Source organism: Bos indicus, chromosome 4 (assembly GCF_029378745.1).
Source record: "Bos indicus isolate NIAB-ARS_2022 breed Sahiwal x Tharparkar chromosome 4, NIAB-ARS_B.indTharparkar_mat_pri_1.0, whole genome shotgun sequence".
In the NCBI taxonomy this organism is placed as follows: domain Eukaryota; kingdom Metazoa; phylum Chordata; class Mammalia; order Artiodactyla; family Bovidae; genus Bos; species Bos indicus.
Window position 1 is genome coordinate 33,446,202 of NC_091763.1, and position 25,358 is coordinate 33,471,559.

The following is a 25,358-nucleotide window of genomic DNA, read 5'->3' on the forward strand; positions in this document are numbered from 1 at the left end:
AGAATCTTACTAGTGGTTTTGAACAGTGTTCCATATTCTACAGTCCCAACCTCTAACTTCTTTCCTGGATTACTGCAAATTTTAACACATCTCTTTTGAGGCACCAACTCATAAGATTCAGAATCTGACCGATCTATCTTATACTACTAATACGTATCTTATGTTTCTAAATAAAATTTCCTAATGCATCGCTATTGCTGTTGCTAAGTCGCTTCAGTCGTGTCCGACTCTGTGCGACCCCATAGACGGCAGCCCACCAGGCTCCCCCGTCCCTGGGATTCTCCAGGCAAGAACACTGGAGTGGGTTGCCATTTCCTTCTCCAATGCATGAAAGTGAAAAGTGAAAGTGAAGTTGCTCAGTCGTGTCTGACTCTTAGCGACCCCATGGACTGTAGCCTACCAGGCTCCTCCATCCATGGGATTTTCAGGCAAGAGTACTGGAGCGGGGTGCCATTGCCTTCTCCGTCCTAATGCACAGAGCTGGCCTAATCACTCAGTTCACTCACACATCCACACCCACACCTTTCTGCTTTGTATTAAGCAGAGGGAATTAAAAAAAAAAATCTGGTAAGTAATCTCTTTGAGCTCCATCTGAAGGTGAAAATATAGAAATAAATGACTTCAATACAATTTAATAATCAGTATAATAGAGATAAATAAGAGGCTAAGTCCTTGGGCCATGAAGAGAGGAAAGGGAATGGGAAATTATGAAATAAGACATAAAATAGGAAGTAGTAAGCCTGTGGTGACATGTGAACAGAAACAAAGCTCGAGGAGCAATTCTTACTTAAAAGGTGGACAAGGCAGGGGACGGCAGTCCAATAGAAAGCATGAGCACATGCAAAGACTACAGATAACCTAACACATCAGAACTGCAAGCAGAGAAACTGGGTAGAACAGGATGCAGAGGGAGGAAGAGCAGGACAAGGCTGAAGGGACAGGCGAAGGTCAAATCACGACCACAGTTTAAAAAAATGAGACTGTTAGCTAGACCTCAAGGAACTACTCAAGAATTTTAAGGTAAGATACGATCAAATATGAATTTTTAAAGTCACAGGACTGATGACTGTAGAGAATGTAGGGAAGCAAGAAAACCACCTGTGAGGCTGAATCAGAGTTAACAATCTGAACAAGCAAGGCTTTTATTTTAATGGAGAACAGAAATCCAAGTTTTTATATGAATAAAAACAGAAATCCATGTTTATGTGAATTCTCCTGATTTTTAAATAGCAATTCAAATTCTCTGTTATCTAAGCAAAACAGGCTACAGGCTGAATTCAGACCACAAATCACATGTATGCAGTTTCTGAGACAGTGGCTTTCAGTAATCCAAGTAATAAGCCTGATCTAATTCTTTTATGTCAAATTTGGAACAAATTTTAAAATACAGCTGAACAGACAGAAAGATTATCCAAGAAACAAAAGCAAAAAAAACTAAAAAATGGATCTTTTTTGTCTATATCAAAATTAACAATGCCTGCTGAAGTACAAAAAAAGTTTGCTAACTGGAATGAAATGTTTGCAACCCATATAACTACTAAAGGATGAGTGCCCAGACATATAATTGCTACAAATCAATAAGAATTTAAAAATAGCAAATAGAAAAATAGGCAAAAGCAACTCACTGAAAATATGAGTGACCTATAAACATATAGAAATATATTCAATTTCACTAGTTATGAGGGATATGTCAATTCAGGCAACAATGAAAACCATTTTTCATGGGTCAGTTCACCATATTTTAAGTTTAATTATACCATGTCATCAACCACGTAGAGAAGTAGGTATCCTCCTAAAACACTAGCAGGAAACATAATGCTGCTATGAATGACAATCTGACTTTGTTTAAAAATTTAAAGGTATGTATCCTATGATCCAGAAAGTACATTTCTAATGTCAATACATAGATATTTTCTCACAAATACACAAAGAGGCATGCTGGAAAATGTTGACTGTTTTTTATAGTAACAAACGCAAACTACGTCAATGGGTACTAAAGGAGAATGGTCAAACTATATAGTATGACCATTTGGTGGAATTCTATATGACAGTTTAAAAAAGTAAGGTTGATAATGTCTACTCCAGTATGAATATATTATTGTCTTATTATTCATTGTCTTATTATTCACTAAAAGAAATGAACTGCAGAAAAATACCTAAAATAAAATTATTTTCTGGACTTCCCCGGTGGTCCAGTGGTTAAGAATCTGCCTCGAAATGAAAGGAACACGGGTTCGATCCCTGGTTTGGGAAGACTCCACATGCTGTGGAGCATCTAAGCCCATGCATCACAACTACGGAGGCCTGCACACCCCAGAGCTTGTGTTCCGCAGCAAGAGAGATCACTACAATGAGAAGCCCACACACCGCGATGAAGAGGAGTCTCTACTTGCCGCAACTAGAGAAAGCCTGAGCACAGTGACAAAGACCCAGCACAGCCAAACATAAATTGACTATTTAAAAAAAAACTATTTTTAAATACACAAAACTACCCCTTTCCTCATGACACATGCAAAAATCAATTCTGCTGCTACTGCTAAGTCACTTCAGTCGTGTCCGACTCTGTGTGACCCCATAGACGGCAGCCCACCAGGCTTCCCGGTCCCTGGGATTCTCCAGGCAAGAACACTGGAGTGGGTTGCCATCTCCTTCTCCAATGCATGAAAGTGAAAAGTGAAAGTGAAGTCGCTTAGTTGTGTCCGACTCTAGCGACCCCGTGGACTGCAGCCCACCAGGCTCCTCGGTCCATGGGATTTTCTAGGCAAAAGTACTGGAGTGGGGTGCCATTGCCTCCGAAAATCAATTCTAGGCAGACTTTTAACGTAAATGTGAAAGATAAAAGAATGAAAGTTTAGAGCACAATGTAAGAAAATATCTAACAATGTGTTAGTAAAAAAAATTTTTATGTAAGTCCAGACACTACAAAACTCATAGAGGAAAATCTAGGTAGAACTCTAGATGACATAAATTGCATTAATATCCTTTATGACCCACATCCTAGAGCAATGAAAATAAAAACAAAAATAAGCAAATGGAACCTAATTAAACTTAAAAGATTTTGCACAGCAAAGGAAATCATAAATAAGATGAAAAGACAGCCCTCAGAATGGGAGCAAATATTTGCAAATAAAGCAACTGACAAGGGATTAACCCCTAAAAATAAACCCCTAAAAATAATCAGCTCATGCAGCTCAATATTAAAAAAAACAAAAAAACAATCAAAAAATAGGCAGAAGACCTGAACAGACATTCCTCCAAAGAAGACATAAAGATGGCCAACAAATACATGAAAGCATGCTCAGTTCAGTTCAGTCGCTCAGTCGTGTCCGACTCCTTGCGACCCCATGAATTGCAGCACGCCAGGCCTCCCTGTCCATCACCAACTCCCGGAGTTCACCCAAACTCATGTCCATCGAGTCGGTGATGCCATCCAGCCATCTCATCCTCTGTGGTCCCCTTCTCCTCCTCCCAGCATCAGGGTCTCTTCCAATGAGTCAACTCTTCGCAAGAGGTGGCCAAAGTATTGGAGTTTCAGCTTCAGCATCAGTTCTTCCAATGAACACCCAGGACTGATCTCCTTTAAGATGGACTGGTTGGATCTCCTTGCAGTCCAAGGGACTCTCAAGAGTCTTCTCCAACACCACAGTTCAAAAGCATCAATTCTTCAGCGCTCAGCTTTCTTCACAGTCCAACTCTCACATCCATACGTGACCACTGGAAAAACCATAGCCTTGACTAGACGGAGAAAGCACGCTCAACATCCCTAAGAAATGCAAATCCAAACTACAATGAGGTATCACCTCACCAATCAGAATGGCCACCATCAAAAAATCTACAAACAATAGATGCTGAAGAGGGTGTGGAGAAAAGGGAACCCTCTTGCACTGCTGGTAAAAATGCAAACTGATACAACCACTATGGGAAACAGTACGGAGGTTCCTTAAGAAACTAAGAATAAAACTACCATATGACCCAGCAATCCCACTACTGGGCATATACCCTGAGAAAACCATAATTTAAAAAGACACATGTACCCAGTGTTCATTGCAGCACTATTTACAACAGCCAAAACATGGAAAGAATTTAAATGTCCATCAACAGATGAATGGATTAGGAAGATGTGGTGTGTGTGTGTATATACACACACACACACACACAATAGAATATTACTCAGTTATAAAAAGGAATGAAATTGGGTCCTTTGTAGTCATGTGGATGAATCTAGGATCTGTCATACATAGTGAAGCAAGAAAAACACACACTGTTTATTAATGTATATATATGGAATCTAGAAAAATGGTACTCTTGAACCTATCTTCAGGGCAAGAACAGAGACAAAGACATAGAGAACGGACTTATTCACATAGAGGGGGTAAGGAGAAGGTGCGAGGAACTGACAGTAACAGTGACATAGATACACCATGTGTAAAACAGCTAGTGGGAAGCTGCTGCGTAGCACTGAGAGCTCAGCTTTGTGCTCTATGATGATCTAGAAGGGTGGGAGTAGGGAGCGAGGTTCAAGAGGGAAGGGATGTATGTACAAACACAGTAGATTCATGCAACTGTACAGCAAAAACTAACAACGCTGTAAAGCAATTAATACTCCAATTTAAAAAAATTAGAAAAAAATTTCAACAGTACACAAAATGTATAATCCATATGGTAAAATATTGATATACTGGACTACATTCGAATGAAGAATTTCTGATGATCAAAGAGACACTTTGAAATCCATGAAAGCCTCATATCGAGAATGTATAACGAACTCCTACAACACTCCTACACTAGTGGGAAGTGTTTATCAGTACAAATACTTTGGAAAACTGGCATGACCACTGAAGCTGAACATACACATAAACTATGACTCCCCAAGTCCTCTCCTGAGTGTAATGAGACAGAAATGCATGCGTGTATACATCAAAGACTTATACAAGAATTTTTACAGCAGCACTTTTTGTATTAATAAAAATTGCAAGGAAGCTAAGTGATTACACTTGAGAAGGGGGATTTCTGGTATAAGGGGTGTAACGGAAATGTTCTGTATCTTGACCTGGGTGCTAGATGCATGAGTATTTAACTGTGGACTTCTGTGTGTGCTTGTGTACAGGTTTGTAATGCTCAATAAAAATAATTTAAAATATATACACATACATACAATTTTAGAAGACAAACCAGAAAATGTGAACAACTGACTGTATATTAATATATTAAAGAATTCTTGTTAATATTTTAGGAGAAGCAAGTCATTAGGTATGGTAATTTTTTATGTTTATGTTTTTAAGAGTCCTTATATCTTAGAGAAGCTTACTATTTATAGTGAAAGGATATTGCGTTTGAGATTTTTTAAAAATAATCTGTGGGGGAGTTTCGGGAGGGGCACAAGGAGGTATAGCTGAATAAGACAATGAATTTATAATAGTTGAAGCTAGGAGTTACTATAATAGCTGTTCAATCTAGGGGTGACTACATGGAGGAGCTTCATTATATAATTCCCTCTACCTTTGGGAATTTTCCATAATGCTAACTTTAAAAATATAAACATCCAAAATAATACTCTGCTTGCTGTTTAGTTGCTCAGTCATGTTCAACTCTCTGTGACCCCCACAGACTGCAGCCCACTAGGCTGCTCTGCCCATGGGATTTCCCAGGCAAGAATGCTGGAGTGGGCTGCCATTTCCTGATACAGTAGTATATGTACATACTGTATATATATAAAATACATATTGTGGGCTTCCCTGGTAGCTTGGACGGTAAAGAATCTGCCTGCAATGTGGGAGACCTGGGTTCGATCCCTGGGTTGGGAAGATCACCTGGAGAAGGGCACAGCTACCAACTCAGTACTCTGGCCTGGAGAATTCCTTGGACAGAGGAGCCTGGCAGGCTACAGTCCATGGGGTCACAAAGAGTTGGATATGACTGAGAAACTTTCACTTTTAGTACATACTATATGTAAAATATACATATATATGTTCTTTTTAAAAAAATCTGTATGTGCATGTAAATTCATTGCAATAGGTTTGAAAGGACAGAATACACCATGCTAGCAATAGTGATTAATTTTGGGGCAGCGAATGCGATGAGTAATGTTTGTAATGTTTATCTTTTCTCCAAGGAGAGTTTATTCATATACAATGAGTAAAATGAAAAGCTAATTTAAATTTAAAATAAAATAAAAATAGGCTTTTAAAAATTAGCATACATAAAATTCTTATTTCTCACTTTACTGTCACTTTTTAAAAGGTAATGTTGAACATTTTTTTTTTTTTAACTCAAGTAAAAGTTTAAAACCTAATGAGACCCAAGAAAGTAGTTTGAAAACCTCTGAATCTCTGGTGCAGTCATCAGATATCCCTCATGCATTACATCAAAGACAAAAACTCGGCCTCGACACAACACTGCAAGGTGACTTGGGGAATGTCCTTCACTCTCTGGGGGAAAAAAAAAAGAAAACACAAGACTCAAATCTCTGAAAGCAAGAGTAAAGCTGCATATTTATATTCAACAGAAGACAATCATTCCTCCAATATTTTATTTATCATATATTCATCAAATATGTCACATGAATAAAAACACTTTAATAAGGTGATAAAATTTCAGTTAATATGTCATAAATACATGTTCTTGAAACCTATGTAAAACATTTAGATTTTCATGTTTCAAATTCTGTATACTTTAAGAATCATATAAATTCCATACTACTACAGGGCTTTCTAGTTTTATTTATGGATAGGCTGGGAGGGGGAAAGGGTTGCAGAGAAGTCCAAGAGGAGAGTTATTTAAGTTTCTTTGGGGGATTCGTTTACTGTTGATTTATCATCAGATTATTAAACTGCAGTAATATCTAGCTAGGATTTCTCAGTAAACTATATTTTTCAGTAGAATAAGGGTACTTTATGCTTGAGTGGCAAGAAGAAAGAATTTTGCCCAATTGTAGTGTTACTAAGGCTCTGATAACACCTGGTAAGCCACTGACAATTGATTGTATGACTCATTTGGCACACATTACCCAGGAACTATTTGTTTTTTTTGTTTGTTTGTTTTCCTTTTTATGAAATATTGGGTATATTCCCTTTGCTGTACAGAACATTCTTGTATCTTATTTACTTTTGTTTTCTTTTGTTTTTTATTTTTTTTTTAACTTTACAATATTGTATTGGTTTTGCCATATATCAAAATGAATCCACCCCAGGTATACATGTGTGCCCCATCCTGAACCCTCCTCCCTCCTCCCTCCCCATACCATCCCTCTGGGTCGTCCCAGTGCACCAGCCCCAAGCATCCAGTATCATGCATTGAACCTGGACTGGCGACTCGTTTCATATATGATATTATACATGTTTCAATGCCATTCTCCCAAATCATCCCACCCTCTCCCTCTCCCACAGAGTCCAAAAGACTGTTCTATACATCAGTGTCTTTTTTGCTGTCTCGTATACAAGGTTATTGTTATTGAGATTTGTAAATAACAGACTATTCTGACTTAGTCCCATTTTTCAAGTACTAGGCTCTGACAAGGGTCTTCCTATATGATCTCTGCCTCCTCCCTCTCAAAAAAGGAAGGAAGAAAGTTAGGAAAGACATACACTGCCATTGGAAGTAAACTTATTGGTTGATATGTACAAGGAAATGTGCTAAATGCTTTACACATGTTATCTCATGATATCTACTCATTAGCTATGAGGAAGAACTATTTCCTGAAAGCACTATTATTTTTCCTCTTATATCCTCTTTCCTCAAGTCCTCTTTCCTCGGAGCTGGGGTATGTGTTTTCTGTGTCCCTCATGGCTATTTCCAAACCATTTCTTCCCCTTCATAAACCTCCACATCCTTTTACATTTACCATCACTGCCTTTTATTGTCCTCTACTACTTAAAATTTGGCACTGTATAAAGGAAATAAACCTGAGGCCAAGTTAACACTTGAGGAGACGAGAACAGAGGGTGCTACCTAAGGATGAGCATCAGAGGTTATATCTGAGCAGAGACCAAAGTAAAGTAAAAGAGCTAACACAGAGATATGTGTAGGAAGAGAGCTTCAGGCAAAGGAAACAGCAAGTGCAAAGGCATTAGGGCAAAATGAGCTGGTCTGCTTAAAGGGAGAAAAAGGTCAGTGCAGCTGCAGCAGAGAGAAATGAGTAGAATGGCAGAAAAAATTGCAGCCACATCCTATGGGCCTTAGAAAGGGCTTGCAATTTAAAAAATGATGGAAAAGAAGCCAATGGAAGGTTTTAAGCAGGACAGTAATAATGTCATCTAATTACTACTTTACAAAGGGCATTCCAGCTGCCATATGAAGAAGGGATTATAAGCGGGAAGAGAATATATAGCAGGATCAGAGTTAGGAGGTAACTGAAGTGGTCCAGGTGAGAACAACCAGAGAGGTGATGGTGGCTTTGACTAGGGTGTGACATTGAAAGAAAGCAAGGGGTCAATTTTTTCTTTTTAAGATGGGACATATTACAAATCTGTCCAACCCAGTAAAGAGGGAAAATTGTTAATGCAACACAGAAAGAAGGATAATGCAAAAGCAAGGCCCTTGATTAAACAAGAGGTGGAGCCCAGGACATCATGCAGAAGGGCTATCCTTAGGAATCAGAACAGTTCATCCGTCTTTATAGAGAGAAGACAAAGTATATGAATATGTAATACTGCACTGCAAGGAGGCTGCAAAACGGGCTAACATTTGAATGAATATGTTTCTATGACTGCTGTAATAAATTACCACTAACTTAGTGGTAAATCACCACTAACAAGAAAATTTTATTGTCTTACAGCTCTGGGGACTACAAGTCTGAAATGTGTCTCTCTGGGCTAAAATGAGGGTTGTCCCTGAGTCTGGGTTCCTTCTGGAGACTGTAGAGGAGAATCTGTTTCCTTTGATTTTTCAGCCTCTAAAGGCTGCCCATATTCCTTCTTGACTCAGAGCTCCATTCCTTCATCTTTAAAAGAATTTTTTTTTAAGTTTTTTGGCTGTGCTACACAGTTTTCATGAGAAACACTGGACTGGAAGAAACACAAACTGGAATCAAGATTGCTGGGAGAAACATCAATAACCTCAGATATGCAGATGACACCACCCTTAGGGCAGAAAGTGAAGAGGAACTCAAAAGCCTCTTGATGAAAGTGAAAGGGGAGAGTGGAAAATGTTGGCTTAAAGCTCAACATTCAGAAAACGAAGATCATGGCATCCGGTCCTACCACTTCATGGGAAATAGATGGGGAAACAGTGGAAACAGTGTCAGACTTTATTTTTCTGGGCTCCAAAATCACTGCAGATGGTGACTGCAGTCATGAAATTAAAAGACGCTTACTCCTTGGAAGGAAAGTTATGACCAACCTAGATAGCATGTTCAAAAGCAGAGACATTACTGTGCCAACAAAGGTTCGTCTAGTCAAGGCTATGGTTTTTCCTGTGGTCATGTATGGATGTGAGAGTTGGACTGTGAAGAAGGTTGAGTGCCGAAGAATTGATGCTTTTGAACTGTGGTGTTGGAGAAGACTCTTGAGAGTCCCTTGGACTGCAAGGAGATCCAACCAGTCCATTTTGAAGGAGATCAGCCCTGGGATTTCTTTGGAAGGAATGATGCTAAAGCTGAAACTCCAGTACTTTGGCCATCTCATGCGAAGAGTTGACTTATTGGAAAAGACTCTGATGCTGGGAGGGATTGGGGGCAGGAGCAGAAGGGGACAACAGAGGATGAGATGGCTGGATGGCATCACTGACTCGATGGACGTGAGTCTGAGTGAACTCCGGGAGTTGGTGATGGACAGGGAGGCCTGGCGTGCTGTAATTCATGAGGTCTCAAGGAGTCGGACACGACTGAGTGACTGATCTGAACTGATCTGATCTGACACAGTTTTCAGGGTCCTTAGTTCCCTGACCAGCGATTGGACCCAGACTCTGGCAGTAACAGTGTTGAGTCCTAACCACTGGATCAGCAGGGAATCCCTTCCACTCCTCTGTCTCTGATGCCATCCAGGGAGGATCATAACTTCCTCGTGCTTCCACCCCTTGGCTCTCTCCGCTTTCTCCTTCTTCACTTATACCTAGCGATTACTCTGGGCCCAGGTGAATAATCCAGGATAAGCTCCCTATCTCAAGCTCAACTGATTGTCAAATTTAATTTCATTCTCAATCTAATTTCCGTTTATTATTTAAGGTAACACATTCAATAGGTTCCAAGGATTAGGAAATGGACATTTCTGGAGATCATTTAGTCTACCTGCCACATAGGTTAGCAACTTTGATGATAGAACCATTACATTTGTTGAGAAGTAAAAGAGCTCATTAGCTAGGAATAAAGATGGAGAAAGTCATCAAACAGTCTTCTCTGAAAGTGAGAGAATATCCTGACAAAATACAGCAAGGTAGTGCTTCGGATCCACTCGAGGCTGAGAAAAGTGGTGTTTTGTGGATTCCTCTGGCCAAGTAAACTACTAGGGCAGACGCCTTTAATATGTGGAGTAAAAGCAGAAGACTAACATTTACACAGCGTTGAGGTGGGGATGGAGAAGAGGAGGGAGCGGGTGAGCAAAGGTTTGAATGTATTTAATATATGCTAGGGAGTGGTAAGAGTAAAGAATCACAGAAAGATGTGAAGATTTGGCAGTGGGCAGGGAGAAATGAAAGTGAAGAACTGCAGAGTCACTGGATTTTAAGTCAAGATGTCAAAAAAACGACTGAGGTAGACCTAAAGGAAGTGAGTTGTGAAGAGAAAGTGGAGGTCAGAGTGAGATGCCTACAGCTGCACTGTTAGAGATGAGTTTTTTCTATTATAAGCAAGTCTGGGGCATGGCCATGGTAGTGGTGGCTGCTTGAGAAGGAGTACAGATCCCTAGAGGAAGGAAAGAAAGGAGAAGAGGAGCCATGGGTCATCCACACATGGAGGCTAAAGTCAGCAAGGATGCGACTGAGGTAATAATGGAGAGACAGACAGTGAGACAGGTGCTAAACCGATCAATGAAGGAAGGAAAATGATCAAAAAGGACGTCACTGGGACAATGACGAGCAGGGATGACACAGCCTGCTGGCATTTCTTTTTTCTTCAAAAGCTCAAACTGTAAGGAAAAAGATAAAAACGGAAAGTGCAGTGGGAAATAAAGACACCAACATCTTCTACTTGCTCTTTAGTAACAAAGTATAAGAGAAAAACAAAGTCTCCATTTGAGACGGTCACAGCAAACGTCTAAAAAAAAATAACCAGGTTTCAGAAACAGCAGCTTTCAGAAAGGAAAGGAAAGGGGAGCTTTCAGAGAAAAGGAGGAGGATCCAAAAAATCCAAAAAATGGATTTTGCTGGCCATGAGTTCATGAAGTACAGCAGAAGAGTTTAGGAAAGCAGTGGAAGGTGGGTCACAGCAGTGAGAATCTTGGGTCAAATTAGGTTATGCCCTGCTCTATGAATCCAGATGACAAGAGATGCCATTCAAAGTCTGAACTGCTTGGGCAAAATGAGGTGAACAGGATGAAAAGCAAAACTGAATTAGCCTTAATTGTCACTTAAGGAAAAAAAAAAAAATTGTCACTTAAGGGGTAAGGAACCTGGGTCAGAAGATCCCCTGGAGGAGGGAATGGCAACCCACTCCAATATTCTTGTCTGGAGAATACCACGGACAGAGGAGCTTGGAAGGCTACAGTCCATGGGATCACAGAGAGTCAGACATGACTGAAGCAACTTAGCATGCACACAAAAAAACAAAAAACAGCAAAAACCTCAAACGAGGCCTAATTATTGCTTCGTTACTGAGACTAGCCTCTTAGCTGCAGTGGCTAGCACACTGTTATCCCCATCAACACATAATTTCTTCAATTTTCTCCTTAACCAGAGTAGATTCCATACCCAACATTATAATTTCTCCCTTGCAAAAATCCTTCACTCCCTCTTCCACTGTTGCTGCTTAAGAAAAAATACATGATACCATATAGTCTAACTTTAAACCCATAAACACACATTTCAACACTGTTTAGGTACCCTACCTTTGCACAGAATGTGTGCTTTTCCCATTTTCCAAAACGACCATTTCGAACTATCAAATGATACAATGCAAGCATTAGGTTTGTATCAAACCACGTAAGTCACAGTTTCAAAAAAAAATCCATTCCCATAAATTATTTCCAGCTAAATCACTATGGCTAAAAGATAAGGTTCATAGAAAGCCTAGTCTTTCTATGACTAGGCCAAATCAAAATCCAATAAAACTAGTCAAAATCCAGTAAGAAATATTCTTCGAAATCATACGTTCCATAACATCACGGGATTTCCCTGCCAGCTCAGTGCTTAGGACCTGACACTTCCACTGCTGTGGGCCTGGGTTCTGTCCCTAGTCAAGGAACTGCGATCCCGTAAGGCACATGGCACGGCCAACAAGAGAGTACATTCCACAGCATCACAGAAGAACTGCAGCAAAACCACCCAGATCCTGGGGCTTCCCTGGTGACTCAGCAGTAAAGAATCTATCTGCCAAAGTTGGGGACTCGAGTTCAATCCCTGGTCTGGGAAGATCCCACACGCTGAGGAACAACTACACCCATATGCTGAGACTACTGAAGCCCCCCCTCGCCACAACTAGAGAAAGCCACACGCAGCAACAGAGACCCAGGACAGCCATAAATACAATAAATCTTAAAAAAAAAAAAAACTATCCAAACCCCAATGCTTTTACCAGGAAAAGTACAAATGTTTTCTACTTACCAGTCCTAAAATAATTAATAATTGAATCTCTAGTAATTCCTGGAATCTTGCAGGTGGAAAACAGCATTCGGAATTGATTCATATCTAGAGGAGTATTTCCAACTTTTTCAACAGCTAACTTTTCTCTATTAAAACAAACAAACAAAAGTATATTGGCCAAGAAATCATTACAAAACTTTTAAACCAGTCACACCTATAGTATTCATCCCCAGATGAGTAAATTAAGCTTCTCAACATTTTGCCACCAGAGACTTTGGGTAAATATGTAACTGAATTGACAAAACTATCCTTACTTTCTTAATAGCTGCCAGTAGTTCAAGTTATGCCAAAGACTTATACTTCCTCTTTCCAACTGTGTGCCTTCCTTTGGAGGCCAGTAGTGTTCAATATGGCTTGCAGGACCCCCAAAGTTGACATTCAGTTGTGATGGTATACGAACATCCAGGTAGGCAACATTCAGCCACCACTCTTCCAGCTAAAAAAAATTAAGAACATCAGCCTAATGCTATTGATAGTATTAATACCTGAAGGTGTAACTGCTGAGAAGGAAAAAAAGCTCTATTCTTTTTTCTTTAATTACTTTTCAATACTTAAAAACATGTTTGATTTTAAATCATTACAAATAGTAAAAATGCTATTGTGATCATTTCTTTCTTTTGGAATTATGGGATCTGAATTAAGTACTAGTCAAGTTTAACTACATTATCAAAAACATGAAACAAGAAAGCACTGAAAGAAACACCTTCAGACAGAGCATATTAAAACTACCAATATCCAACAAAGCACTCTAGGTGTGTTTTCTCAGAGTACCTGTTCACAACTGCAACTGAATCTCATGTGTAAGTAAGTGGGTCTCATCAAATTACCTGGAGCTCTTTCTGAAGAATTTGATGTTACAAACTATAGTCAGTCATTCGGAAAAATATAAGTGAAAAGGATACAGGCAGAACAATGACTTTTTAACCTTTACCCTAATTTAAAGTCACTGAAGGCTCAAAATTGAGAAAAAAGGAATCTAGACATATAAACTTGTATTATTCCATTATAGGTATCTAAAGGACAATAAAAAGATCAGCTTGCTTTTTATTTCTGAAACTAAATGATAGTTACAAACATTATTTCTAGACTAAGGCAGTATCTTAAATTACGAAAACTCATCCTACAGGAGTAGTTAAGATGAAAAATCAAAGAAGATTCCTTGTGAAAAATTACTGAGATCTTTATACCAATGTTTCCTCAATCTACCCAGCTGAAACACAGAATACCCATAACCATTCTTCACTCCAGTTTTCTAATGGCCCTTTTCTCCTGTGCACTGTATAAATATTTGCACACTGTAAATGTGATATCTATTTTAGTATTTGGGGCTTTATTTTTAGGCTATGATTATCTGGACAAAATGTTTTTCTCAAACATGGTCTAAAGATGACCTGCATCAGAACTGCATAGAGTAGTTAAATAAGGATATCTGGGCACCCTTTCCAGAGATACTGAATCAGAATCACTGGTCCCAGGAATTCTGCATTTTACCAAGTTCCCCTACATAATAAGAGGAACCCACACACAATACTTAAAACTCCCCAGAGTTAAACAATTCATTCATTCTTTTGGATGATAAAAGATGCTGCTGCTGCTGCTGCTGCTGCTGCTAAGTCGATTCAGTCGTGTCCGACTCTGTGCGACCCCAGAGACGGCAGACCACCAGGCTCCCCCGTCCCTGGGATTCTCCAGGCAAGAACACTGGAGTGGGTTGCCATTTCCTTTTCCAATGCATGAAAGTGAAAAGTGAAGGTGAAGTCGCTCAGTTGTGTCCAACTCCTAGCGACCCCATGGACTGCAGCCCACCAGGCTCCTCCATCCATGGGATTTTCCAGGCAAGAGTGCTTGAGTGGGGTGCCATTGCCTTCTCCGTGATAAAGGATTCTATAGTATATTTCTACAGTAATAGTATTCTACAGTATATTCTACAGTAATAATTTTAAAATGAAAGCTACACATTTACTTTTCATTAAGTATCAATATTCTAATAAATACAATAACATAAATACCCAGTTTCTTCTTCCTTTTGCTCTTTGAAGTAATTTCTGCTGCAATTTTTCTCCAATGCCATTTTGAAATTTCCAGACAATTGCTTCAGTATTCTTATATTCTTCCTCATTTGCAAATGGCTTTACTGTAAAAGGAAAAAATATGCATTAAAGTATTTAGACATCAAGTACCACAAACTCACCTCAATTATTATTACTTACATAAATCTTGACTCAGTTACATAAAACACTTATGTATATACTAGAGCAGTCCACTAAATTAGAGTTTATAACATGAAAATGGCTGAAAAGCAATAATGCAAAATATGTCAAAAAATAAAACAGTGGATACTATGTAGTCTGATAACTATTTCTCCCAAAATTATTTTAAAATCATTCTAGACAATGATAGTTAAAATGACACACAGGACTATCACCTAGCCATTACTGTGAGAAATCTCGCTAGCCATTACTGTGAGAAATTAAAGCTTCTTTCCATTAATGTTCAAGCAGAGCCTTAAACATTATGAATGTAAATGCAGCATATATGTAGATTTAAGTGTAAAGCCTTCCCAGAGCAGTTTAGGATCGCTTGTGGCCAATAACGACTTTCTTCACGAACACATACACAGAATACAAGGTGCCTAGTCCATGAAAACCAAGTGTTCTGAAAATTAAGCTATAGATGAAAGTAGAAATCCCTTAATTAGAAACCAAGGGACATTAATATCTTCCTTTTGATTTATTTTTGCCTCCTCAAAATTTTAAAGTTAATTTAAATAGCTGCATTCAGAGAGCACAAGTGAATAATCAGAAAGTTTTTTTTAAAAAAAGAAACTAGAATTCCCAGATGAAAGTAGGTGAGAAAAAAAAGAAAAAAAAAGTCAGAGTCTTCCAGTTAAACAAAGGCAACCAAGTTCATAAAGGTATCTTCACTTCTAGTAACTCACTAAAATGAGAATTACTAAAAAGGTGTAAGTTTATAAGGACAAAGAACATGAAAGAAGAGAGGACAGCAGAGAGGTTAACATTTTACAAATTAGAAAACGTGTGGGGAAATGGTGACTGACCACAGAATGGACGAAGTAGCCACAGCCTAGGGAGTAGAAAGAAGTGGGAGGGTAAGGAGGGCTTGGTGCAAACCCAACAAGCAAGCCAAGTCCTGCAGTGGAACTCGAGGAAGGTTCAAGAATTCATGACACACAGACTTCTAAAGATAAGGGACAATATGAGGCTGAAAACAGTATAACTGCTTCAATGCTTGTAAAAGCAGCTGACAACCACCCCACCCACAGCCGTCCTTGTGAATCTCCTACACTCCAGAAAGCCAGACAACTTCCTCCCTCCCGATAGCGTTAGAAATATGAAGGTTTACCCTTAGGAGAAGTTGTCCCAAACTAGCAAAATACATTGATTCCAGCTCACATTTTAAACAGAGGGTTAACAATGAAAGTGTACACTAGAGCAATGATCCCTCCTGTCTCTTCCTCCACTCAGCTCTCCAAACACTAGCCATCAGGCTTCTGCCTTCCTAACAAAAGATGAGAGAATTCTTCTTCGGGGAAAATATCAGTCCAAGAGAAAGGAGGTTGGGCATTTGCTGCTGCTGCTGCTAAGTCGCTTCAGTCGTGTCCGACTCTGTGCGACCCCATAGACGGCAGCCCACCAGGCTCCCCCGTCCCTGGGTTCTCCAGGCAAGAACACTGGAGTGGGTTGCCATTTCCTTCTCCAATGCATGAAAGTGAAAAGGGAAAGTGAAGTCGCTTAGTTGTGTCCGACTCTAGCGACCCCATGGACTGCAGCCCACCAGGCATCCCCGTCCCTGGGATTCTCCAGGCAAGAGTGCTGGAGTGGGCATTTGGATATGTCCTAATAGAACTTCTAGACCTCTGCCCTATTACCCTCTATGGCTCATTATAAGGCCCACAGGTCACCAAGGTCTACTCACACACTCAGAGCTCCGCATAAGCTTCTCAGGATCTGACTCAAATGTGAATGACAAAGGATTGCCACATATTAGAGGAAACCCCTTCATGTAGGAGTCAGACCAAAAAAGGACTGATGATACCAAATATTAAGTGGACCAAAAAGGGACAAGTGGCTCAGAAGGTAAAGAATCTGCCTGCAATGCAGGAGACCTGGGTTTAATCCCTGGGTCAGGAAGATCTGCTGGAGAAAGGAATGGCAACCCACTCCAGTATTCTTGCCTGGAGAACCTCATGGACAGAGAAACCTGGTGGGCTGCAGGCAATGGAGTTGCAAAGAGTCGTATATGACTGAGTGACTAACACTTTCACTAACAAAATGAAAGGAAAATAACTTTTTAATTAAAAGCTTTGCCCAGAAGAACGAGATCCAAGTAATAGGAGCTGCTCTCAGAAAGAGAGTGAAAAAAAGAGAGGAGAAAACTGCAAAACAAGTGATACTTTAAAAATTTCTGGGTGGAATGTGCAGGGGGAGGGAGGCTCAAGAAGGATGGGATATACATGTAATTATGACTGATTTGCTTTGTTGTACGGCAGAAACTAACACAACATTATAAAGCAATTTTCCTCTAATTAAAAAAAAAGAATAATTTCCCAGAACTGAAGAACATAACTTTTTAAACAGAAAGGACCCACTGAATGTTCAGCGAAATAATGAAAATACCTATACATCATGGTACATCACTGAGATATTCAGAATAACAGAGATAAAGAAATGGTTTCCAAACACATCTAGGGAGTGAAAAACAATGGGTCACATATAAAGGGTCAAACACCAGAACAGCATCAGGTTTCTCAAGAGAAACAGACAGTCCCTTCAAAACTTAAGAAAAGCCATTTCCAACCCCAAATTCTATACTCAGCCAAACAATCAAGCATGAGTAGCATAAAAACATTCTTTTCCTCCCAGACACCCTTTCTCAAGTAGCCTCTAAAGATGCACTTCAAAATAAGCAAACGAAACGAGGAAACCGAACCCAGGAACCAGGGAATCCAACACAGGAGAGAGAGGTGAAGAGAACCACCAGAATGATGGCTACAGAACCTCCAGCCATCTTGAGAAAAGTAAACACTAATTCCAACAAGAAGGTAGTGGGCTCCAGGAGGGATGTCTCCAAGAAGAAATGAAACTGAGTGACTATCTTGTGTATTTAACTGGATTCAGGGATTTTAGGTGTAGTGAGATATCTGGGGTGAGTGAGTTGTAGATACAAAGCAAAGCAAGCAAATGAAAAATGAGGAAAACCCAAAAAATGCAGCCGAAAGGTAATTCCAGTACTGTCCACTGAATGGTTCACTTGTGAATAACTGCATATCCCCAAACCCTCAATGGTCTGGTAAATTATTTTGGGGAAAGTGAAAGTGAAAGTGAAGTCACTCAGTCATGTCCGACTCTTTTCGACCCCATGGACTGTAGCCCACCATGCTCCTCCGTCCATGTTATTTTCTAGGCAAGAGTACTGGAGTGGGTTGCCATTTCCTTCTCCAGAGGATCTTCCCAACCCAGAGATGGAACCCAGGTCTCCTGCATTGTAAGCAAGACGTTTTACCGTCTGAGCCACCAGGGAAGTCCTACTTCGGGTAAATCCAGATTTAAATCAGGTGAACACTAATTTAATTGCAGGTGGTGATTTGGGGCAACAGTGAGAAAATTAGAGGGAAAATGTGATATGTTAGATTGCATAAATGTTGAGAAATGAAGCTGGAGGTTAGAGGGGTGTAGGAGAACTAAATCTTGATCTTTTTAGGAACTAACATATAATACCTACAACTAAAAAAATCTAAGAAGGAGTTGTATATGCTTGTTAGTTTAAATCTGGAGATAAACAACACAAGAAGTAGATATTTGAAAATGCAGTGCGGGAAACAAGGCAGAGGACTACTTGTTATTGTAAACCTAATAGTACTACCTGGCTTTTTAACTATGGAAAAATTAACATGAGAGAAAGACAGAAATGTTTTGGACATTTTAAGGATACTTTTAATTATCATGAGCCTAGAGGACAAAGACTTCCCTGGTGGCTCAGAGGTTAAAGCGTCTGCCTACAATGTGGGAGACCTGGGTTCAATCCCTGGGTCGGGAAGATCCTCTGGAGAAGGAAATGGCAACCCACTCCAGTACCCTTGCCTGGAAAATCCCATGGACGGAGGAGTGTGATAGACTACAGTCCATGGGGTCACAAAGAGTCGGACATGACTGAGCGACTTCACTTTCACTTTTCACTTAGAGGACAAAACAATTAGACCCTCATCAACTTCTGACAATTTCACAGTTAAGCTGCTAGCAATATTAACATACATTAAAAGATCACAAACATACCTGATTCAAGGTATTTTTTTAATGATTCTTCAAGTGAAGGAACAGGCAGCGATGGAAGGGAATCTTGGTACTGAAATGTCCTTTCTTCAGTTGATTTAGCCAGTTGATTTTCCATGATGCAGTCACAATAGGAACACTATAGAAAAAAGCCCTCATAATTAACTCCCATAAATATTATACTAGTTTCAATCCACTACGTCAATATTTAGGGATCACAGTATATCTAGGACTTGGTTCTAGTCCTTAGGAATTCACAGATTTGCCTGAGAGAGAAAATCAATTAAAAAAAAAAAAAACAGTCTCAAATTGCTAGAGATCAAGGAGTGATCCTCAAGATCACTATATTTTTTTGAGCCAAGTATTGCAGTAAGTGTGATAGAAAATGTATCATCTCCTTCATCTTCATTCTATGAAAAATGGCATTCACTGCCATTTACATAAGAAGTCAAATCTTAGAGATTTACTAAATTGCCTAAGATCAAACCAACAGCTCAAATACAGATCTGTTTGACCATAATCTTCCTCCCATACCTGATAGTGGGAGAGGGGACTTACAGTCAGTCTAAATGGGTACGTAGAATGCAGATGTATAGAAAAGGACAATGGACTGAGAGAAAGAAATTTCAAGAGGAAAATATGAAGGTATGGAAGAGTCATTAAATCATAAACTTACAAAATATTACAGAATGCATAAATCAACAGAATGCATAAGTCATACAACAAGCTGCTGTAACCTAATTGTGCAGTGAGGCCTACACAGAATGATCGAGTATCATAAAGCAATCTTGAACATTTTCCAGATGTATTAATTTTCAGAGAAATCAAAGTAACACAAAATGTGAATAGAAAAAGAAATTCCTCAAAGAAGCCTTTAAAATTATATATTAAAATGTGCTCAGTCACTTCAGTCGTGTCCGACTCTCTGCGACCCCACGGACTGTAACCTACCAGGCTCCTCCGTCCGTGGGATTTTCCAGGCAAGAGTACTGGAGTGGGGTGCCATTTCCTTCTCCAATATATTAAAATAGCAGCTGAGAAATCAAGGAACAGTAATATTAAGAATTTCCTGGCCTTTCAAATACTACTTGTTAAAACTAATAGCAAAGTCAAATAGTATATTCCACTCACAGAAAGTTACAGAATAAAACATTACTTAAAAAAAAAAACAAAACAATGGTGTGGCAGAGACTGCTCTAAGCCAATATAATTCTCACCCTTTCTTAACAGAATCCTGAGTCTCAGCTGGGTAGCAGGCCACACAGCTGTATCTCTCCTACTCTCCCTTGGAGCTCAGTATGGCTTTTAGATGTGTATGCTGCCTCCAGCTTATGCCCCTGTAAGGAACTACAGGTGTTCTCTGCTTTCTCTTCTCACTGCCAAGCAGGAAAGCCAACTGGACTAGCACTTTGGACCCATTTATAGGAGACAGGTATTGAGGCTGTTAGCACCTTCCTACTAGACCTGGACTCCTTCCTCTAGATGTATAAGAAAAACAAACAAAAAACCACCACCACCACCACCGAAAAAAAAAAACCCTTTTACTTATGCCACTGTAGTTTGGCTTTCTTTGTTAAGGAAGAAGAGCTTAGCCTACACCACTAATATAAAGAGATAATCCAAAACTGAGATACAACAAATATCCCAATTCCTCAGCTTTTTCCTATCTAAATGACTAACTGCACTTCACTGTGACCATCCATAAACATGGCTTTAGGACTAAAAGAAATGTAGATCTGGGTCCAAATGCCAACTCATCATTTTCTACTCACATGCCCTGAGACAAATAACTTTATCTGAATTTCTTTATCTGTAGAGAGGATACTCAAATAATCATTGTTAGGGTTAATTTTTTCCTTAATACCTTTGAAACTGAATTATAAAAATAATCTAGTTTTGAGACAATCACATCATGTTAAGCAGGATTTCTGTAAGTGGCCCTCTTGATTCTGCCCCCTCTAATACCCAGAACCTGTGAATATGAGATTATCACTTCTTGGACTGTGATGGTGTTATTGCAAAATTGACCTTAAAGAAGAGGGATTATCCAGGTGGGCCTAATCTAATCACTTGAGCTCTTAGGAGCAGAAAGCTTTCTCCAAGAGGTGGAACGGTTGAAGGTGCTGTCTGGCTTTGAAAATGCACTTGCTCCCGTGGAACTGAGAGAGGCCCCAGGTGACAGCCAGTAAGGAAATGAGAACCTCGGTCCTGATGGGAAATTAATTCTGCATGGAAATTAATAACTGCATGGAAATTAATTCTACCAACAACCTCAATGAATCTGAAGATGGATTCTCCCTCAGAAAGGCCGGACCAACAAATTCATTTCAGCTTTGTGAGACACTAAGCAGTGAACCCAGCTAAACCTACCCAAACTTTGCATCTATAGAGATGCAGGTTAATAAATTTCTTAACTGTTAGGTTTGTGATAAATTGTTATGTAGCAATAGGAAACTAATACACCTGTGTAGAAAAACACGCTATTCTCTGTATACATCCGTGCCACTTAGACTCTAGGCATCTGAGACCACGACGATCAATTCCATACTCACTATGGTCTTAACTCAGCCAGAGGTACACAGTAAAAATGTGAATTATCAGATTCTTTCATGGAGGATTGTTTTGAACTCTCAATCACAAAGACTGAATAATACAATTCCAAAAGAACCTATAAATAAATGCTTTAGGAAAGTGATGATGCCAGACTTAATTACAGTGGGCCACCTGGGAGCAGTAAGATGGAAACTGAGTACAAAACAGAATCAGGAAAAAGTAAAAGGAACCACATACCGGTAAACCAAGACGAGTTGTTTAGGACTGCCAAGTGCTTGCTGTAACAATTCTGTTCAGGAACCACAGGGGTGTGAACTGAGCCGGTGAACTGTGGGCAGGACGAAAACAAGCTTAACAATTCCAGGAGTAAAAAATTACCAAAAACTAGTAAAAGAGGGTGGAAGACATACAACTGAAGGGTTGCTGCTGCTGCTGCTGCTGCTAAGTCGCTTCAGTCGTGTCCGACTCTGTGAGACCACAGAGACGTCAGCCCACCAGGCTTCCCGTCCCTGGGATTCTCCAGGCAAGAACACTGGAGTGGGTTGCCATTTCCTTCTCCAATGCATGAAAGTGAAAAGTGAAAGTGAAGTCGCTCAGTCGTGTCCGACTCTTAGCGACCCCATGGACTGGAGCCTACCAGGCTCCTCCGTCCATGGGATTTTCTAGGCAAAAGTACTGGAGTGGGGTGCCATTGCCTTCTCCGAACTGAAGGCTTGGGAGGCGCCAAGTCTCATCCCTTCGGAATTCACAGCAAACACACACAAAAAGTCCATCTGCCAGAAAGCTAGATAAAAATTACTACACGGATTAACTAGGTGAATTACTAGGACAACCGCACTCCTTCCATTAGATAAGCCCAAGATTACCATGTACCTCCCGGTGCCCAGGTACCTGGTGCTGGCGATTTATCGCAGGGCTGCCAAGTTCAAAGCCTGGCACTAGAGACAGGAGGAGAGGGCGACGAGAGCTCGGAGACGCTCCCCACCAAAGCAAATGTAGCTCCGCACACACTCTAAAAGCCACCAGGTGACAGCAATCTAACGAAGCACCACCACGGACCAGCCCAGCGGCCCAACTTCAGGAGTACTTCTCAGACCCGGGCCAGAGACAAGCACGAAGTTACCTCCGCCGAGTCCTGTCACCTCTGCCGCTCTACACCATTTAACCCTGTCCTTAACTTCTCCCCACCCCCAAAATGTTAGGGTAGAGAGGGAGGGAGCGCAAACTCTGCCAGCCAAGTAGTCCCCACCCCGCTCTGCGCTTCACCAACTCCGCTGCAGCCCCCAGCAGCACCCGCCTGCTTCCCTCACGCCCAGAGGCGCGAGAATTGGACGGAAAGCCGCGAGGGTCCCGCCCCGCGGTTAACGGGAAACGGGGATTTGTTGGGATGCCCTGAGGGTCCCGCCCCGTCCTTGAAGGGACGGAGGGCCGGCTGGGCCTGCGCTTTCTCGCGACTTGGCCACGCCCTTTTCGGGCTTTCCTGGTCCGCTGCCCGCCACTTACAGGCCTGGCGGGCAGGCCGTAAGGGCCACAGTCCGAACCCAGCCTGGCAGCGGTTTACTGCTTGCAGCTGTTGGACCACAGCGCCTCACTCGGGACGTGGCTGGAGCTGAGGGCCGGCTGCACTCCGCTCAGGTGCCTCTCTGGAACCGGTATAAAAACAAATGGCCCATTTTCACGCAAGCTGTGCAAGACTCGCTGCGCTGTTCCTCTTCGAACCCCAGCTCCTACTTAGCAGCCGCTCTTCCCAAAGTGAAGAATTCCTTGTCATTTTTGTAACTCCCAAGTAAGAATTTATACCAGTGCCTTAAGGAGGAATACTGTCGTTCCCTCCGTGTCCTACCAAGAGAACAGTAACCACATAAATCCCCACTTGGTCTCTCTTTTGCTTCATCCACTGGGGCTGAAATTTGCCCAGCTAGACATCCTGCAGCACTGGGCTATCGGAGCTTCCCTACCCTCCCACAGGTCTTCCTGCTGCCCAAGGCCCTTGAAGCGCGCAGGGACTCATACTGCAAGCTTCAGGCTGACCTGATACCTTCTACTGTCGCACCAAGAAATGAAGTTTTTAACCCGAGGGAATTAGGCAAGTGCTAGAGAAAGATCGTAATACAATTAACATAGTTTCACAAGCAAGTCTATTTTACATTTACTCCTGGAAATACACTGTTTCAGTTTTCATTTTAAATACATTTTCATTTTTGTGAAAGAAAAGGCCAATGGTTTACAGTGATTGTGAAATGGATATCAAATATAAATAACTGGATTTCAAATTAACATGTCCGTCCCAGGTCCCAATCTTTTCCTAACTCTGTAAAATCTGACCAGAAGGAAACTGAGGATACAAATGAGTATTTGTAAGTTCGCTACAAAAATAGGAATGAGTTTGGTTGCAGTGCATCTTCTGTGCTTTCTAGTGATGTTACATAATATGTGGCAGACACACTTTTCTGATAAATGTTCTGAATTCTGAAACCTATCAGGCCAAATAAGGTTTCAGATAAGGGATTATAAAGTTGTACTGATTTCTGAAGATGCGGGGGGAAAAAACTTCGCTCATAGTATTTAGATGCTATGTTCTGGATAATGTTACAATTGGCTTACAAGGATGTGGGGAAAGAAACTATCATAGTATTTAGATGCTATGTTCTGGATAATGTTAAAATTGGCTTGCAAGGTATTATTCTTAAACACAATTTTAAAAATAGTCAAAAAAACTTCAAAGTATTTTTTTCTCTTCCCTAGTGAATTTTGGTGCCTCTTACAGTTTTTGCATGTCTAATACCTGAGGGTGCCATAGAATTTAGGGTCACTTAGCTTCAATGCCTCCTAATCTTGTTAATTTAAGGGGAAACACAATATTTCTGTAAAGATTCCTAGATTTTTAGAAAGAAAAAACCCGTGGGATTGAATGCAAAGGAGTGAAACAGAGACTTGGGTATGCAGGGGAGAAAAGGTAATCTTTAAAAATATATGAATAAGCAAGTCTACCAATAATTCCCCAAAGCATATAGTTAAAAGTGACTTGTTTTTCTTCAAAATACACAATATGAGTTTTAATGGCAGGTTCTGAATTCTCTTCAGGTTAAATTTGAATTAGTTTACATCTCTTGCAGTGGGGTGGCTGATAGTGGCTCTTGAGCCATATGTTCAGGTACATGACATATATTGATAACAAGAAGTTGTCCCAAGGTTAAAAATTGATTGTGAGTCAAAATACTTTTGTGAAGAAAACCTTGTAATTACTACAAGTAGTGATAATAACATTTTTTATTTAACCTTATTTATTTTTGGCTGTGTTGGGTCTTCGTTGCTGCGTGGGTTTTTCTCTAGTTGCGGTGCACAGGCTTCTCATTGCTGTGGCTTCTCTTGTTGCAGAAAACAGGCTCTAGGGCACACAGGCTTCAGTAATTGTTGTTGCCATGCTCTGGAGCACAAGTTCAATATTGTAGCGCCTAGGCTTAGTCGCTGCAAGCAGGTGGGATCTTCTGCGATCAGGGATCGAATCTGCGTTTTCTGTATTGTCAGATGGCTTCTCTACTACTGAGCCACCAAGAAAGCCCAAGTAGTGATAGTAAGGTTTTTAAGTTGCCATAAAAGATATTTCATTTTTAGTCCCATGAGACCTTTCATTTCTCATCCTATGTAGCTCTTTCTCAGTGTACAACAAACAGAAATAGCTCCTGTAGACAAATCTGGATAAGTTTCACTGTGAAAAGTGTAAAAACACCAGGAATTTACACTTTAGATATGCACAGCTAGCTGTTAAGACTTGTGACTCTGAGA

The 25,358-nt window shown here is 40.4% G+C and overlaps 1 protein-coding gene across 9 annotated transcripts in view; it reads right to left on the reverse strand.

Annotated features, from left to right (window-relative positions):
• Positions 1-22,845, reverse strand: part of CROT (carnitine O-octanoyltransferase) — a 61,125-nt gene extending 38,280 nt beyond the window's left edge. The window contains exons 1-8 of one of the 9 annotated variants that reach the window (XR_011566206.1): positions 21,983-22,395; positions 21,810-21,900; positions 19,971-20,053; positions 19,023-19,158; positions 14,739-14,863; positions 12,984-13,165; positions 12,691-12,815; positions 6,320-6,428 (exon numbers count right to left, since the gene is read on the reverse strand). Coding sequence is in view for 8 of the 9 variants with exons in the window: in XM_070787638.1 (XP_070643739.1) it covers positions 6,320-6,428; positions 12,691-12,815; positions 12,984-13,165; positions 14,739-14,863; positions 19,023-19,158; positions 19,971-20,053; positions 21,810-21,900; positions 21,983-22,138 (1,007 nt within the window). In the remaining variant the exon portion in view is untranslated. The other 8 variants (XM_070787645.1, XM_070787644.1, XM_070787640.1 and 5 more) reach the window with 8 other exon arrangements.
• Between the last annotated feature and the right edge of the window lie 2,513 nt (positions 22,846-25,358).